Raw genomic sequence first — 16,967 nt, 5'->3', positions numbered from 1 at the left:
CGGCAACTCGCCGATTCATTAGTGATTGCGAGCAGTGGATGGATAGGGGAGGATTGTTCGCGGTGGCGGATAATGGCTGGCTGCGGGGCGGCTCAAATCAAGCGCGAATCATGGGTGTCAAGGCGCAGGAGCCCCCCGAGGCAATTGCGGGTCATATCGACGATACCACCGATCCCCAGACGGATTTTGTTGCATGCGATCACATCCTCGGGACCCAGCCAATTGACAACGATGGATGTAATAATTCACTCATTTTCGTATCCACGGTCCCGCTTAGACAAATGTGCGCTCAAGACATATTATCTTCGTTCTTGTGGGCAATCGTTGGTACTGTTTACTTCATCAATAGCGATATCCAATCCCGAAGCGCAACTCCCCTAGGTCTTGAAAGCATACACGACGAACAGCCCGGTTCCAAGCTTGAAAATTCTTCTCTCCTCAAGCTAGCCGCGATAATCACGAATTCGGGGGTAACCAGTAACATCCAGGATGCTTATGCACTCATAATTCCACCTTTCGCTACCGCTGACAAGCTTCCCCGAACACCTTCCAACCAGTTAACCCATGACGAAATTGAGCCGATCTGACCCAACCCGACCCGAATGATTCCCCTCCCGCGGCATGTACTTTTATGATATACCATACCGGTCCTGGACCTTTCTCCTTTTACTTTACTTGACCACACTTCGTCTATTTTCTTCTGATTTCTATTCTGTTTTCCCAGATTCCTTTTGTCCCGTCTCACTTGCTATCTAATGTGTGGTCACCAGGGGGGGGGGGGTGCCACAATAGAACCTTCCTAGCCAAAAGTAATGATCAAGCAATGAACCCACGAGCACTGTGGGGATAGAAATAGGACTATGATGTTTTTCCAAAAAACCTAGATTGTGTGCTCCGGGTTTTAGTTAGTTCAGTTTGGCTTTATTACGTTCGGGGAGGGGACTATTTCGCAGTTTTTTATCGGAGGCAGCAAGACTGAAATCCGGTTCCCAGGACGGTGTCATACCCGCAAATTCGAACGTCGAGATTCCCACCCTGGTCATTCACCCCCACCCTCTCAGTTTTTAGAATAGATAGATACGTGTATCGGCCAGGTGGAAATCATGAAAAATCACTCATCCTCCCCAGTCCTAGTGGGCGAGGCCCCGAATACCCGGGAACCCTCCCAGAATCCTCTCTTTGCGTTTTCGACCAGGCTGGAAATATACATTGATTCCGTTATTCCCTCCTCTTTTGCTTTATCCAGCTCTGCCGGCCTCGTCACTCCCGAGCTGGTAGGATCGATCCGACTATATAGGTCCCCGGAACAACCCCTCAAGGCGACTAGTGCAGCGCCATGCCATACACAATTCAATAGACTCTACTCCAAACCCACCAACCGGGACCGCACGTTCCTCGCCCTGCACACCCAACTCACGAAACGGGCTGGCCGATTTGGTACTGTACTCCGCTTTAGATCCAATGTCCGTTCCTATAGAGGTAGTAGTGAATATTGAAGAGATGAGTACTGGTGGGAGGGAGTGAGTACAGAAGTGGTTAAATTTTTGCAATGCGGTCTTTCTTACATGATGTTTGTTGTGTGGATTCTTTACTCCCACATTGTATTTGATCTGTTGAATGACGGATTTTGTAGCACGGTAACTTAGCGGTCTATAGTATGATAGTAGATATGGCAATGAGAGGGATGATTGAATTTTCCTCCTTGCTGACTGGGTAAACCTACCAGCAAGGTAGGTGATGGTGCTCTGCACCCCATCTACTATTTACTAGAGTTCAATGTATAACATTACCTTTTTTTCCTATTAGCTGTTAGCCCTGGGCGGGCGGTTAAAATAGCTTAGGACTTTAATTTCTCTTCACAAAATGCGCTTTGCCGACGTTTAGACAGCCACCGTCGAAAGTTTCTTGCACAATAACACTATTATTGTGTCTATCGAAATGAAGTCTGCATGCACAGCCTTCTTTTCGATGTAACTTGCTGTATCAGCGGTATGTCTAACCTTGTGCACCGGCCAACTCTCGTCAATCTCTTTTGACCCAATGCAGTCCGTTTTTGACGGACCGTATGACTGGAAGTGCTGGACACGGCCTTGCCGGCAAATGGCGAAGAGAATTTGTCTCATGGCCCAGGCCTCCCTATCAATGTGCCTGGGTCAGCACTACACCGCCCAGACAAATCGCGCATAATACAAATAAAATTAGTAAAATTAATTTGCGACGAAAAAAAGGTAGAGAGAAAGAAAAGAAAAATGGAAATCATCTAGTAGGTGAATTTCGAAATTTATTCGCGAGGCGAGTAAGGGTTGTGAAGTTGTTATCGCTGACAGGCTAGATTCAACATATCATACATGTAGTAGCCATGGTTCACATTCCCGACATCCGAACTGTGCTGAACTATGTCATCGGACCATCCCACTACACTCTACCATTACTTTGCGCCCTACTCCAGTACCGGGAACATTGACATGGCACGACATATCTATACTAGTCCACCAGCCTTGCTCAAGCTATCGAAAGAAGAAGAAAAACCTACATCCATCAAACGAAAACCCAAAACGAGACCAACAACGCACTTCAAGTGCCAACAACACTAACTGGTCGTTCGCTGGAGTTACTTTCTTGCTCCGGTTGTTCGCTGAAAACCAGTGTCAACCATATATAGAGCGTTCGGCGGGATAGAAAAATCCATTACTATACCATATTAAAAAAAAATATTGACAACTATATACAGACTTCCAAGTTCAGCACAGCTTCCGAACTCCAGACTCATTCCTTACAGGTCCCTATTCCGAATACCAACTAATATTCTAGGCCCAATGCCTTTCCTGCAATATACTTTCAATGCATTCATGATAATATATATGTGTTCACGACCCTTCCAACCACTAATTCGGCGAAGAAGACCGAACCAGATATTCACCTATATTTGAAGTGGTTCCATGGATTTTACTTTCTGACCATTTGGTCACTTATATCCAAAGTTAAAGGACACCCAGTGGAAGCTCTCGATGATGTTTGGGCTCCGGATATTGAAGGAGAGGTTTTGGAAAGGCTGTGGGCGTCTATACCTAGGAGGGTGGCTGTTGTTTTGAGTGCAAAGAGATGGTATACAAAGTATTAATCCTTTTTATTCTGTAACCTTACTCGAGAATTTGCTTATATTTGTTGAATCTCAACCTAGGTTTTCACTTTATTCTGTGTAGTTGTGGTTGCATAAGTACTAGATCTATAGTGCTGGCAGGGTTTCAGTTGTCGCACGAAATAATTTGGGCCGGTACTGTACCGCACTTCCACAGCCGAGTTGAAGTTGGAAACTTTCTATGGGAATTGCCACCTTGTGTATCCAACTTCAACCCAGCGGGGGGAGTATGATACTTCATGCTGACCGGACCAGGTTATGAAGTTCGAGTGATGCCTCGTGAGTATTTTTTTGGGACAGTAAAGGTCGGGACCACTTCCGAGAGGACGTGGTGATTACTTGAGCAACACGTTGAGCGAGGACTTTGTTACTGCTCTTACACCTGAGCACAATGCGAGCGCAGTGTTCGAGCAGTTAACTGGACCACCGTATTTTGAAGTTCAGAACCAGCCTGGGGGGGTTACCACCGTACCATCTCGCCAGATCGACCATCGCTGAAGCACCTCCAGAAGGAATAGTGCTTTCCAGACGAGGTCTAGCTTGGGCCAGCAAAGCTTGGCAATCTCATAAACTGGTACGAGTATCATATTCGCAATTCTGTTAACCGACCTCGCTAAGCTGATTGTGGCTTAGTGTGGTAAATTCTCACCGCGCATTAGCCCCCTATAAGTTAAGCGAGCCGGGACCCCCGATCCACGATACAAGCAGTGGATCTTAGCGTGTGATAAACACTGTAGTGCATTTACCTCTCAAACTTCCGGCTTTGGGAATCTTTGCTTGTATTTCCCGCTGCCCACGACTGGGAGAACACCAATAATGTTGACTGGTCGAGTACCTGTACTGCAGTCTGCAAGTATAATCATACAAATACAACGTAATGTCTCTTCCACTTCAGCGCTAATTAAGCACAGCGGAACGCCTGGGCCCCGCTGTTAAGTTCAAGCCCGGACGTGGCAGCTGTGGTTGAGGCTCTGCACGCGGTTTTCTGTTCAAGTTCTTGGATTGATTTAGGTACGAGACCGAGGCTCATCTGTTATGATCCCCCTAGAGCTCCTGCAACGTCCTCTATTGTTATTCCTTGCCGCGGTTCTCCAAGTCCATACTTGTACCTAGAATCTCTCTAGGAAGTTGAAGCTGTTCAAGTACGGTACCGCGGTGAGGTCTATTTTATCCCTCCACTTATTTGTCTTGGCTGGAGGCTCAGAGGGGGGGTGGCCCCTGCTGAAGCCGGATCGACGAACAAGGATAACAAATTATTGAACCCTGCGGTACTGTACAGTACCGTACTCGAGTATGCATCGGAGCCGATCTCTACCCTTTCCTCGACCGGATACCCGGGGATCTTACTCTACGTGTACTAGTAAAAAGGCACCAAACCAATGAGATGGGCCCCCACTCGAAGTGCAATTTCGATTGAATAGGGGTGGATGCCTTCACAATTGTAATCCACTTAGAAATTCAGTCAGAGAGCGACACTCGTGAGTTGACAAGATCCCCCCCACATGTGTTCTAGCACGACTCGCCATGAATCAAATAACAGCCCTATAAAAAGCCTCAGCAGTTCCCGGTTCCGCATTGTCCCCCAAGCACTCTAACATTCGACAATGCTCCCGGATTCATCGCTTCTCTTAAGAAATATCTAAGATATCGGTAATCGGACGTTTGAATAGGTAACTCTCATATTCTTTCAAATAGAACCGGAAGCTAATAGCAGGGCAGCGCACCAATCATCACAACCTATAGCTAAGCAAGCTTAATACCCGCGAACCATGGGTTCAACCACATCAACACTTCGAGCTTCGACCATAATTCTCCTAGCGTTAACACCCCAAGCGCTAGCGGCAGATGGTGCCGACTTCTCGAACAATTTGTTCTCCGACCTGGCCCCCGTTCTGGCTCTCTTCGGAGAGCAAGTTTCCAAACAGTTCCTGTCCCAGTCCTTGACTTGGCTGGAGGACGTGATATTCGCCATGGCGCCATTGGGGATTGTAACGGCAATAGTAAGCGCAGTACGAGTCGGTGGGCCAAACTGGCTTAAGGCAATTGTCGGGAGGGCTAGGGAAAGCAGGGCAGTCGCAGAGGTGGAGCTCATGTCCTCCACCTCACACGAGGTGTGCGAACTTTGGAATGGGGAGGCCATCGTTCGGGTCATGGGTTCTCCGGAGGTTGCCGAGATTCTTTATTTCGAGGATGAGACGGATGGACAGGGAGGACCTAGGTTTCTTACATTGGAGGCGGCTAAAGTAGCTGGAATATTGGAAAATGTTGAAGAATTGAAGAGTGACCCAAACCTGCAGGGAGATGCTTCAATCAGCGCCCCTAACATATCGTTGAACATCTGCGAAGCCAACGAACAGGGAGAGTTATGGCTATTTGCTATTCTAGGAATTGTGCTTCAATTCGGTTGCTTGATCTTTATTGGAATCACCCGCTATCACCCCACGATAAATTGGAAGGACCAAAATTCGGAATACGCTTACCCCCTTATGGCATCCGGGACTCTGCTTGTAGTTATGGGGATGATGGCGTGTTCGCGCGCAGTGCAGGCCTCATCCGAAGAGGATATATGGGTGTCGAAGAGGAGCTTTAGGATTCTATGGGTGCAAAAGAGTTCGCGGGTTAATGATCAGCACTTCGGGTCATATGCACTATTTGGGGACGGGGAACGCAAGAAACTTATCACGTCTCGTAGAGCTTACAAATACTCCTCGCGGAACTTACTTAGAACTCTATCTATCGTTGGATCATTCGTCTGCATTGCCGGCTTTGTCACCCAGTTTGTCGGACTTCGTGCTCTGCATTGGTCAGCCTCCGTCGCACAATTGGTTGTGACATTGGCAATGACTGCTGCGAGAACCTGGATTCGTCGAAAAATGTCTGAGCGTCCACGAGCCATGACGCTGCCGGTTGACAAAGATGGGCTCGATGGGCTCACCCTGACCTTTGGGACATCGCCAGATAAGCTATGGGGTGCAGAAAACTCTTCTATCCGACAAAATTCCAATTCTAACTGGGAGGTGATAACCCCCCATAAGTATCTTGGATATGAGGATGCTCAGGAGGCACATAATGCCCCTTATAAAGACGCACAAAATATCATTAGGATGCGAATGGAGCTCGAGCATTCTACGAGTTGGAAAGGGAGCTCGCATTCCTTTGTACAGGAACTAGACGCCTGCCTTCGGTCTTTGCTGGCCTGTCTTATGGGCTCAAAGGATATAACTCTTGTCGACAGCTTCGAGCGTTCCGAAGTTTTTCGTTGGGCAATGCCAGTCAAAGTCGATAGGGTAGTGCAGTGCATAACTATGACTGCCGAAAAGAGTTATCCATCCACATGGATTGTGAATGCATCCGAGCTTCGCGCCGTGATCTCCCTTTGGTGTTACGGAGAGAATCCGTCGCGCATTAAAAATCCCTACAGGCTTCCTTGCCTCGGGGATGACCCTCGGGCGGTCTTACGAGTACTTGGGCCGGCAACTCACCGATTCATTCGTGACTGCGAGCGGTGGGTGGATAGGGGAGGATTGTTCGCGGTGGTGGAAAATGGAAAACTGCGGGGCAACACAAATCAAGTGCGAGTAACAGCGCAGGTGCTCTCCGAGACGATTGCCCGCATGAGGGGTCATACCGATGATACCACGGGCGGGGTCGACATGTATTTCATTTTATGCGATCACGTCCTCGGGACGGAGCCAGTCGATAGCGACGGATGTAATAATTCACTCACTCTCGTATCCACGGTCCCGCTTAGACAAATGTGCGCTCAAGAGATATTATCTTCGTTCTTGTGGGCAATCGTTGGTACTGTTCTCTCCATCAATGGCGATACCCAATCCCGAAGCGCAACTCCCCTAGGGGATCATGAAAGCATGAACGACGAACGGCCCGGCTCCAAGCTTGAAAATTCCTTTTTCCGAGAGCTGGCCGCGATAATCACGAATTCAGGGGTAACCAGTAACATCCAGGATGCTTATGCACTCATAATTCCACCTTTCGCTGCTGCTGGCAAGCTCCCCCGAGGGCCCTCCAGTGAGTTAGCCCAGGACGAAATTGAGTCGATCTGACCCAACCCGTCCCGAATGATTTCTGTCCCGCCGCCAGCACTTTTACCATATGCCGTACCGGCGGTTCTGGAGCTTTCTCCCTTTACTTTACTTTACTTTACTTTACTTCGCCTATTTTCACCCGATTCCTATTCCATTTTCCCGGATTCCTTTTGTCCCGTCTCACCTGATATCCTGATATCTAATGTGTGATCACTAGGGGGGGTCAGAATGGAACGTTTCACGGTTAAACGTAATGATCATGAGTACTGTGGTGATAGAAATAGGGATTTGATGTTCTTTTCAAAAACCCTAGATTGTGTGCTCTGGGTTTCAGTTAATTTTATTATGTTTGGGGAGGGGACTGTTCTGCGCATATTTTTTTGTAGGGATGAACACCTTAGCAATGTATCATATGACTTATGAGGAGACTCCCATCCCTCTTCATTTCTGGACAGAGCGAACGGAACGAACCCTTCGAAAACGCAAGACGAATACACACAATTAAACGAGGAACGAACTCAAACCGCGGGGGCCTATACGGGCGAGCAAGCGGCAGTTATCCAAAGGACCCTGCGCGCTATCCTCACAGAGTCACGATACCGACGTAGATCGGGGGGGTTTTTTTTTGTTCTATTCTCTTTCCTTTTATTCCTTCCGTGTGCGAACCTCTACAAATCTTCTAGTTTTATATATTCTCCTCCGGACTCGACATCGCTCTTCCAGTGCGGCACCGGGGCCGCCGCAACCAGTTGCAAGGGTGAGTGATGGTCTTGGTATCGAGTGTTCCGATAAGCCGAGCAGTGGCACCCCTTTCGCGATATTTGTAGAGTTCCCGGATTTAATATGGAACCTCAATTCAGTCATCCAGTCCGTTAATCTCTGCTCGTTTAAACCATGTCATAATGTCAACCCCCCACAGCACGCGCCGCCAACAAAAGAAGAAAAAATCCATAAATTAGAAGGCTGCTCAATCTCGTTAAATCATAGATATGACCAACATGACAAGCGCACACTCAAGATACAGCTTTTACACCCCGATCGTACACCCACTTCAATTGAGCTCGCTATATCTCCCCCTTCCCAACGAACACCTCACAATCCTGTCGTGTTCGGGGTACGCCCACCGCATTTGTCCTGCCACCTCAGTGATGGTTCCCTCGGATTATGGAGCATCCCGAGTTTTGCCATTCGAAGCAGCAAGGAATGCCCAAAATCTGATTCCCGAGTAGAAGCCACGCCCACAAATTCAAACATCAAGATCCATTCCCGGCTCATTCGTTCTTGTTTGTTTCGGTCTCTGGAGCGGATACAAGTATGGGGCAGGATGAAATCACAAAACATCACTCATGCCGCCCCCTCCCACCCCCCGGCTGTCCTGCATCTTCCCCTCTCGCCCATACCTCCCCGTCTAGGGCAGAAGGAAGAGGGGCACATTAGATAGATAGCTTCGATTATCCTCAGGAATTGCCTGCACAGATCTTGGGAAAGTTCCCGTCAAATGGGCCCCAGCCCACAACTGCCGGATCCAAAATCATCTTCCAACAGCATATCATACCTGACAGGAATTTTTTTGATACGACGACAGGATAACCTTTGGGTCGTAGCCCCAGTGACTGCGCCCGCCCCGGGATACAACTATTTCATTCTAATTGCGCTCCCACTTAAATTGAACTCTCAATATCCCCCTCTTCTCAACGAATAGCTCACAACCCTATAGTGCTCCTCGGGGTATGCCTACCACCCCGGGAATGCTTCCCTCGGATTACCGAATGCCCCCAAAGTCGTCATTGCTCAAGCCAGTAAAATAAAGCCCGGAATTTGATTCCTAAGCAGAAGGCATATCCGCAAATTCCAACGTGGATATTCCCACCCGATCCATTCATTCTTGCTTGCTCACTCCCTAGAATAGATGCAATCGTGTAACATCACTCATGTTGTCCGGTCTCCTCCGTGCTGTCTGGGATGCGTTATATGCACCGAGTGGCTTGTAGTTTTATTCCTGGGCCATTGACGAATTATTTGAGTTTTGTTCCTGGACCAAGAATGAGTGGCTTTTTTGAAGGTAGGTATGGAATGATGGCTGCGCTAGACAAGAAAGTTTGTATATTGTTATTCCCGAGCCGCCCGGACCGATCTGACTGGATAGACTACCGAAACAAACTCAAAGCGAGTCGTGCAATACCCTGCAAAATTCGACAGATGCTTGTCTCCCTCGGGCCCAGCCGACCTACCACCCACCCGGGTCCACCACTCCTACCTAGACGGCACGTTCCTGACCTGCGCACCCAATGCCCGAGACAGGACCACCCGATTCAGTACCATACTTCGCTTTTGATTCTACGCCCGTTCCTGTGGAGGTAGGAGCAGATACTGGAGTGGGGACGAGGACGAAAGTGGCCTCTCGTGGCCGTTTACGGAAAAAAGTACGGTTGTTAAATTTTGGAATTACAGTCTCGCTCGCGTGATCCTGTCGTATGTGGATCTTCCACTGCTCTTGCATTGTGCTTGATCTGTTCGGTAGTATAGCAACTCAAGGGGTTACGATAGTAGACGGGGTAGCGAGAAGTGCAAATAGATTGTTCCTTTTTTCTTCTCGTTCTTGCTCAACGAAGTATGCCAGTTACGGCCGAGGGAGGCGGCTGCGCCCGACACCCTATCGACTATCATAACCTCTATTTGATACTGGTCTTCCTTCACGAATCGACTGTTATGTTGCTAGGCTTTGCTTTTCATGCATCCTTTGCTCTGTCTGCTGGCAGAGTTGGGGTGGGTCGAGTGATTGTCGATGATATCACATCACTACGAGTATTTTTTTTTTAATGATTATCATACTAGGACAAAAAGATTCGTCCGATGCCTTCCTTACACCAAAAGTGATCATCTTTACCACCCTCTCTCACTGCGCGATGTCTATGAGAATCTGCGCAAATTTGTCCATGCATTAGCAAACCTGTGGATAACATGAAGGATATTACAGAATCCTTAAATATTGTAAAGTGATGGAGAAATGGTTGTTTAAGTATCTGGTATTTGTTGCCATGCACTATTTTGTATGGAGCCCCGTATGGTACAAAAATTTAGGTCACTTTCATACTGGTTGATGCAATCATGAACAATGTAGACAGATCCGATTCCTCACACTTCCACTTGTAGAAGTTGGAATAGATAGTCATTCCCTAGCCTATGGAAAGATTTGAAGTGTTTTCGTATAAGCAACGTTGAGAATTGTCCGTTTGAAAACGTCCATTTTTGGTGTAAAACCCCGTGTCGGACGAATCTTTTTGCCCCCGTACTGTATGATATAGCGCCAAAAGTGGTCGTGAAGGGGAATGCATTATCAAACTATAGACCAGCTTTTTTAAACTATCTACACACTGCCAATCCCCATCACCAGTATCATACATGCACACCTTCAGCCCCTCTAATCACCTCCACCCCTCCTCCTCTTCCCCCTCCCGCCACCTCCAGCATTCTCGGTGTTCCTCCTCTTCTTCCCCTCTTTTGCCCAGTACTCGTCCCGTTCCCTCTTTTCTCTCGCGGCCTTCATCTCCGTATTCTCCGCCACCTTCTTCCTGTACACCTCTCTCTTCTTCTCCTTCGCCTCGCGCCGCTTCGCCTCCTTCTCCTTCTTCAGCGTGGCAATCTTGTTCACAAGGTCCCGGGCCTTTCTCTCCTCACTGCTCACCACCACCGCGCGAGAGGCCAAGTATGTAGCCCTCTTCCTCGGCTTCATCTGGTGAATTTGGGAGGCAAAGGGGAGGTCTTTTTGTATAGCCTTTGGCACGCGTAGTGGATTGAAACGGCGAGTGGAGCGCTCGATGGGTTTGTACGTCGAGTCGGCAATCGTGGGGGTTTTGATGTTGAGCTCGCGGCGGACCTCGCCGGTTGTGCGCATGCCGTTCCAGGCTGGGGCGTCCGGGAGCGTGGTATCTGCTAGGAGGTTTGTTACAGGGTTGTAGAACTTTCGCGGCTTGATTGGATACCACGCCCGAAGGAAGATGATGTCGCTCATGAGGACTTTGTCTTCAAAGGTTGCGCGGAAGTGTCCGTCTTGTTTTGCGTTTGCTAGCGCTCGCTTAATCTGGCCGCGGACTCCCGATACAGTCCTTATACTAGCACCCTCGAACTTGGCGACTTCAAGGGAGGAGTTAAACATGTCTTTTATGAAGGCGGTGTTTTTAAAAATCTTGTAAGGTGTGCCTGTCAGCTTTAGCTTTTTGACAATTTCGGTGGATTGATCGACGGATAGGACGACGCCAGTTGCGGAGACGCGGAAGCCAGGGTTTTTGGAGGAGAGACATTGGACAGCACAGAAACCTGTGTTTGGAGCGATCAACGGACCGTAGAAGGTGCCAAAACAGTGCATGTGCTCTGGGGTATACTTCAGCATCCGGTTCCGGGTTCGGGAGTCGGAGGTTGAGTAGATGGGGATGCTTTGGAATCGACGCCAGCCCAGAGAGAAGATTAGTGGATCGTTGGTTTTGAGGATCTTTTTGTGCCATCTGTGCCGTTTGATTCGGACTTGCAGAAAGCCGAAGCGGTCTTCAGTGGCGGTGAGGCCACCGACAAGGATAGGGTACTTTGGGTCAAAGTGAGCGACAAACTCGTATGGGACGTTTGAAAGGACCACTCGAGCATATGTTCCGGCTCTGTGGCCTTCAACCTTGACTCGAGTGGCATCGTCCAATTGCTCAAACTCAGATTGGTTGACTGCCAGTTGCTTCGCAAATTTCGCCTTTTGAGCATCGTACCAATCATCTTCCCCAAATCCCCCACCATCTCTGCCACCGCCGGTCCTGTCGTTGTTGACACCCTCCCGGTCCTCCTCCTCAAATCGAAGTCTGAGCTCCTCCTTCCTTCGGGCGTTCTTCTCACGCTCTTTCTCCAGCGAAGTTTCCTCGCCATCCTCTTTACTCTCATTCCTGCCGCCCTCATCTACACCCCCACCATGGACTTCCCCGGTTTCTAAGTCCTCGAAGGCACCATCTCCCTCATCACCACTATCATCGATACCGGCAAACTCGCCATCTTCCCCTTCAGCCCGCTCTTTCTCTTCCAGTAAGTTCGCAGTGATAAACCGTCTTCTCAGGTCCTCCAGCGCGAACTCTTCACTCCAGTAGTTTTCTAATTTCTCCATATCATAAACTGGTAAACCCCGGTCCGCAATCTTCTTGGAAGGAGGCTTGCTATCATGCTCATCATCAACCTCCTCCTCGACCTTCTTAAAGAAATCTTCCTCACTATCGCTCCCGTCACTGGTATTTTTGGGCTTCTCCTGCGATTTTTGCCCCTGCATGCCTCGCCATTTTTGAATAACTTCAGTGGGAGTAAGGGATTCGTCGTATATCAGTTTACTGAGGTTGACTGTGCGATGTGACTTCGTCCATAGTTGTTTTGCGTTGTCTGAGAGGTCCTGCTTCCAACGAGGGACATCGTCATCGTCCTCATCCTCGTCGGACGGAAGATCGTCCTCGTCGAACTCTTGATCTGAAACCACCGAGACTGATCCGAGATCCGAGTCGCTTTCGGCAAAAGTAATGTCGTCCCCGGCGTCCCCTTGATCTTGATCCCCTCGTAGAGCTTTTCCGAGTTTAAAGGATTTTAATGTGATACCTCCGTTGTCGCTCGCATCATCGTCTTCGCTCCCAGATGCAATGTCTGCATCGCCCATCTCCTCGTCCTCGTCTTCGTCGCTGTAACCTTCTACGCCTGTGTCTTCTTTGCTTGACTGTAGAGCTCTGACACTTCTCTTGTGTTTTCGGCCAACATCTCCATTCTCCTCACCATCATCTTGAACTTGCTTCAGTACCTCACCGCCTGTGAAAAGCCTGACACCATCTACCTCTCCTCGCCTGCCCTTTTGCAATCCAATGACTAGTCTCTCCCCCACTCCCTGCGCCTCCACCCCTTCCTCGAAATTCTGCGAAGGGACATCGATATATACAGCATCCTTATCGACCAAGACACCACCAACATCACTCATAGGAGCATAGATAAGCTTCTGCTTCTCGCCTAACCTCTTCCTGCCTTTCCCCTCCGAAGCAGTTCTCGCAGGGGTAGGACAGGGGTCTGGTAGTGATTCGACACTAGAGACCGACAAGTCTCCAACTCCCGGAATATGTACTCGAGCCCCTTCATTCGGAAAACTCAGGCCGCGAACATACCCATACAACGCAACCTTCCGGTCAGCCTTTGGATCGTCCTCTATCGCTACAGGTTCCGTCAAATCAACCATCCTATCCGCCAACATGTAATAATGTGAATTCCTCCACACCAACGGCCGCGGGTTCTTCATAACAGAGATAAACCTGCTCAAATTATGTATTTCCCTATCAGGGTACCGCCCGTTAATCACCCCGGACAGGTAGAACAGCTTAGCGCCCTGATACAACTCTGACCAGAATCTATGCTTCAGTCGCTTCTTCGTGGTCCGCAGTAGCGACTGTGACCTGAACAGGTCCAAATGTGTAAGGATACCAAAGATATTAGACGGCAACCCATGCGTAGCAATGACATTCAAGAACTCCATAGTCTCCATCTCGAAGCCAAAGTTCCCGTCAATCAGCAGCAGGACAATATCTGCAATCTTCGATATGTCAATCATGGAAGTGAGTGAATTGTCGCATTCCAGGAACGTTAAACGACGCTTCTTGCTTGTGACGACGGTGATAGGCCCTTGGATCGAGGACAGTGTATGCTTGGTGTACCGTTTCACCAGTGACTTTACCAAGGTAGTTTTGCCCACGCCCGGAGGACCGACGACCGCGACGATTAATGGTGGTGGCTCCTCCGGGAGTCGATCCACCATTGGGACATGTAGTCGTTTTTCTCTGACCTATCCATCCCTCGCCAAAAACAATCAGTTATCCATACCCCTCTCCCTACTAATTCGTCTTGTCTTTGCGGATAACGTACATCGTGAGACCTTGTTGCCTGCTTCTGAAGTTTTCCGGGGTTCGCAAAGGCAAACGCTTTCGGGTTCTGTCCTGAACGATTATTAGTAATTGAACCCCACGAATGATCGACGGAGCTTACCTGTGAATTTCTTCTTCTCCTTTGGCTTACGGTGGGTCTTGTTGGATTGGTCCATGATGGCCACTGCGGAGATGTCGCGGAAGCCGAAAGTTTTTAGTTGCGGCTCAAAGTGTTGTTCTTTTCCCGGTGGTAGGCTTGGCGCCAAGAGTTCACCACTCTTCTTGCAGGCCACTGAACAGATATGATATTGGCCCTGTTCGGCATGTACCAATAAAAATATACCGCCATAAAAGTTGAAAATAGCATATATGCTAATAAAAAAATTCAGTGTTGAAAAAATAATATATATCGTAGGTGTTCGGCAACAATTTACAACTATAGAGAACCCTGAAGCAGTTGTCATAAAATAAACATTAGGGTAAATGCAAATGCAAAGAAAATAATAAAAATTGAAAGTTTGCTTCCTAGATCTTCCAGTCAACAACACCACACATTAAACAACACATCAAACTCTTCTCACTCGTATTTGCTGACAATAGTTCCGCAAGATAGGAAATACATACAATAAAAATTTATAGAGGCAATAAAAATATATCATGGTTTAATGTCAGTTACCGAACACACCCCTATATAAAAACTTTAATATGCCAAAGTTTATGCTATAAAAGTCACTTTTATGCTATAAAATTGACGTGCCGAACAGGACCATTATGATATTATCACAACGTCATAACATCAATTAAATCATCTTACCAGAAGAGGTCGTGCAGCGAAGCGACGTTGGCCAAGCCACGTGAAATATCTGGCTTTCGAGCCATTATCCAATGTCGCAATGAAGGGGGGGTTGGATCAAAAAACGATCGAAGGGCACGAATGCGCTTTTTCGAATCGGGGGGATATGATAGAACCCCTTCTAACCCGAAGCAAGTCGAAGGTAAAGAAACAAGTAAAATTATGACAAAAGAAGCAGAAAATTCCTAAATATTATAGAACCCCCCCCTTCTATCCCAATTTTCAGAATCCCCGATTCAATCCCCCGCCCTTCTAACCTCCCGAGTTCGATCACCGAAGGCATTCTTTGCAACATTGATTATACCTCCACAGATATCTTGAAACTCGGATTTGAAAAAAGGACTGAAAAAACTCAGCACGTCCGAAGCATGATACGACAATAATATATACTTATTTCGGCTTTTTTTTATCTCGAGTTCGCAGAACTGCGGGCACCTGAACTGGTTAAGTAAGTCTGGTCGAAATGTATCTTTCCCATACAGAAACCCTCGTCACGGCAGGTACCACGAGGGAAAGAACATTCCATGCCTCACCGCTCCAGGAGGACTGAAGGGAAAAAATCCCAGGCTCTTCCCACCCTCGTGCCGTTATATGATAGCAAATTATTTTCTGAATCCTCTCTCTGCTGTTTCCGCGCGGCTGGGTAACTGTAGCTCCAAAGCCCCGGTTTTTGACCTGTTTTGGCCCCTATCCCGCTGCCAGACAACCCCTCTTGTGACTTAAGGTCGAGTGATACTAAGTGATAGGGTGGACTTATCACAGCTATGTATAGACATTCAGTGTGGAGCAATATAACTATTACCACAAGTTATGCATAATTCATACAACCGTGTCAGGCCTACAAATACTCTTTGGGTCATGTTCTCGAGAATAGAGCATGCGTTAACAGCTCTTTCATTTTAATTTTAACTTTACAATTAATTTAACCTCATTTCCCATCAAACGATCATTGGCACAACGTCCCGTTCCATCCAGACCAATCATCCCTCAAACACCACCACCCTCACGCCACCCTCATACCACAGCTCGTCACGTAAATTTAACTTCCCCAGCAGAGGCATTTAGCTGTAACCTGTCCAAAAATAGTTGATATGAGCTATACCAACCAATTCAAAGGAGACCAGAACCAACTTACGGTAGCAAAGCATGCCGTCGGAATTGTGAATCTTGGTCAGGTCGATACCCTGTCTTTCGCGATGTCCACCATCTCCCTTCCTAACCATGCAGGTGAGTTTGCGTCCATCTTCCTCGAGGCGAATATCTTCAGCGGTATGGCTGAAGTTCTGCATGTCCCATGCTAGGAATCCTGACAGCCGTCGACTGGTTAGTTCTGCCTGTAAAATCAAAATTTTGTCCCTCTCATCAAAGAGTCCCCCGGGAGGCAGGGAGCCCCAAAATAGCACAGATCGAAGAGAGTGTTTACAAACCATTTAGGTTACCAATACAAGTATCGAGATCGATTTCAGAGGTAACCCAGCTACCGTCAAGCTTCATGCACTCAGCACGAAGGGTACGACCACTGTTGATCAAGACTGCGTTACGTGAAGTGTCACGGTAGGTCATTTTTCTGAAGGTGGATATCGGAGAAGCGTATGGGCGTGAGGAGTAAAGTGGTTGCTGCTGTTGTTGCTGTTGTTGCTGTTGTTGAGCAGAGTTCGTAGAGAGTTTGTGAGTTGGAGGGGAAAGCACGGAGACTGCCCCTATTTATGTCCTATAGAGGAGCTCCCCCCTGCCTCAAGTGGATAAATTACCATATAGACATCTTGGAGCTGACGTATGCTCCATGGCGTCAGCTGGAATCTACCGTGCCGCAGAGAGGGAAGCAGTGTTGTAGAAAGAGCATATCAATTCCGGCGATACTTTCCAATTGGCCGATGAGCCAGCTAGCATGTGCTTTGGCTTCAACAACAAGGGATTGCCATGGGCGACACCAACGCTGCTGGCTGACGGGCCCCTGCGTAAAAGCAACTGATTGGCAGGGTGTACAGGGCGCTCAAGCCAGCTACACTCCGGTG

The 16,967-nt window shown here is 48.2% G+C and overlaps 3 protein-coding genes; 1 reads left to right on the top strand and 2 right to left on the bottom strand.

Moving 5' to 3' along the window:
* Positions 1-4,908: 4,908 nt before the first annotated feature.
* Positions 4,909-7,203, top strand: GSTUM_00010694001 (uncharacterized protein; the record flags this gene model as incomplete). The annotated part of the gene is made up of 1 exon (XM_002841471.1): positions 4,909-7,203. The coding sequence occupies one exon, from the start codon at positions 4,909-4,911 to the stop codon at positions 7,201-7,203; it is 2,295 nt and encodes a 764-aa protein (XP_002841517.1).
* A 3,312-nt stretch (positions 7,204-10,515) lies between these two features.
* GSTUM_00010693001 (uncharacterized protein) lies at positions 10,516-14,275 on the bottom strand (the record flags this gene model as incomplete). XM_002841470.2 has 3 exons in its annotated part: positions 10,516-14,020; positions 14,101-14,171; positions 14,221-14,275. The coding sequence occupies 3 exons, from the start codon at positions 14,273-14,275 to the stop codon at positions 10,607-10,609; spliced, it is 3,540 nt and encodes a 1,179-aa protein (XP_002841516.1). The 3' UTR covers positions 10,516-10,606.
* Positions 14,276-16,013: 1,738 nt separating this feature from the next.
* On the bottom strand, positions 16,014-16,515 carry GSTUM_00010692001 (uncharacterized protein; the record flags this gene model as incomplete). Its single annotated transcript, XM_002841469.1, has 3 exons — positions 16,014-16,024; positions 16,088-16,258; positions 16,380-16,515. The coding sequence occupies 3 exons, from the start codon at positions 16,513-16,515 to the stop codon at positions 16,014-16,016; spliced, it is 318 nt and encodes a 105-aa protein (XP_002841515.1).
* Between the last annotated feature and the right edge of the window lie 452 nt (positions 16,516-16,967).

This window comes from Tuber melanosporum (assembly GCF_000151645.1).
Source record: "Tuber melanosporum whole genome shotgun sequence assembly, scaffold_72, strain Mel28".
Classification (NCBI taxonomy): Eukaryota; Fungi; Ascomycota; class Pezizomycetes; order Pezizales; family Tuberaceae; genus Tuber; species Tuber melanosporum.
This window is presented reverse-complemented; position numbering and strand designations above follow the sequence as displayed.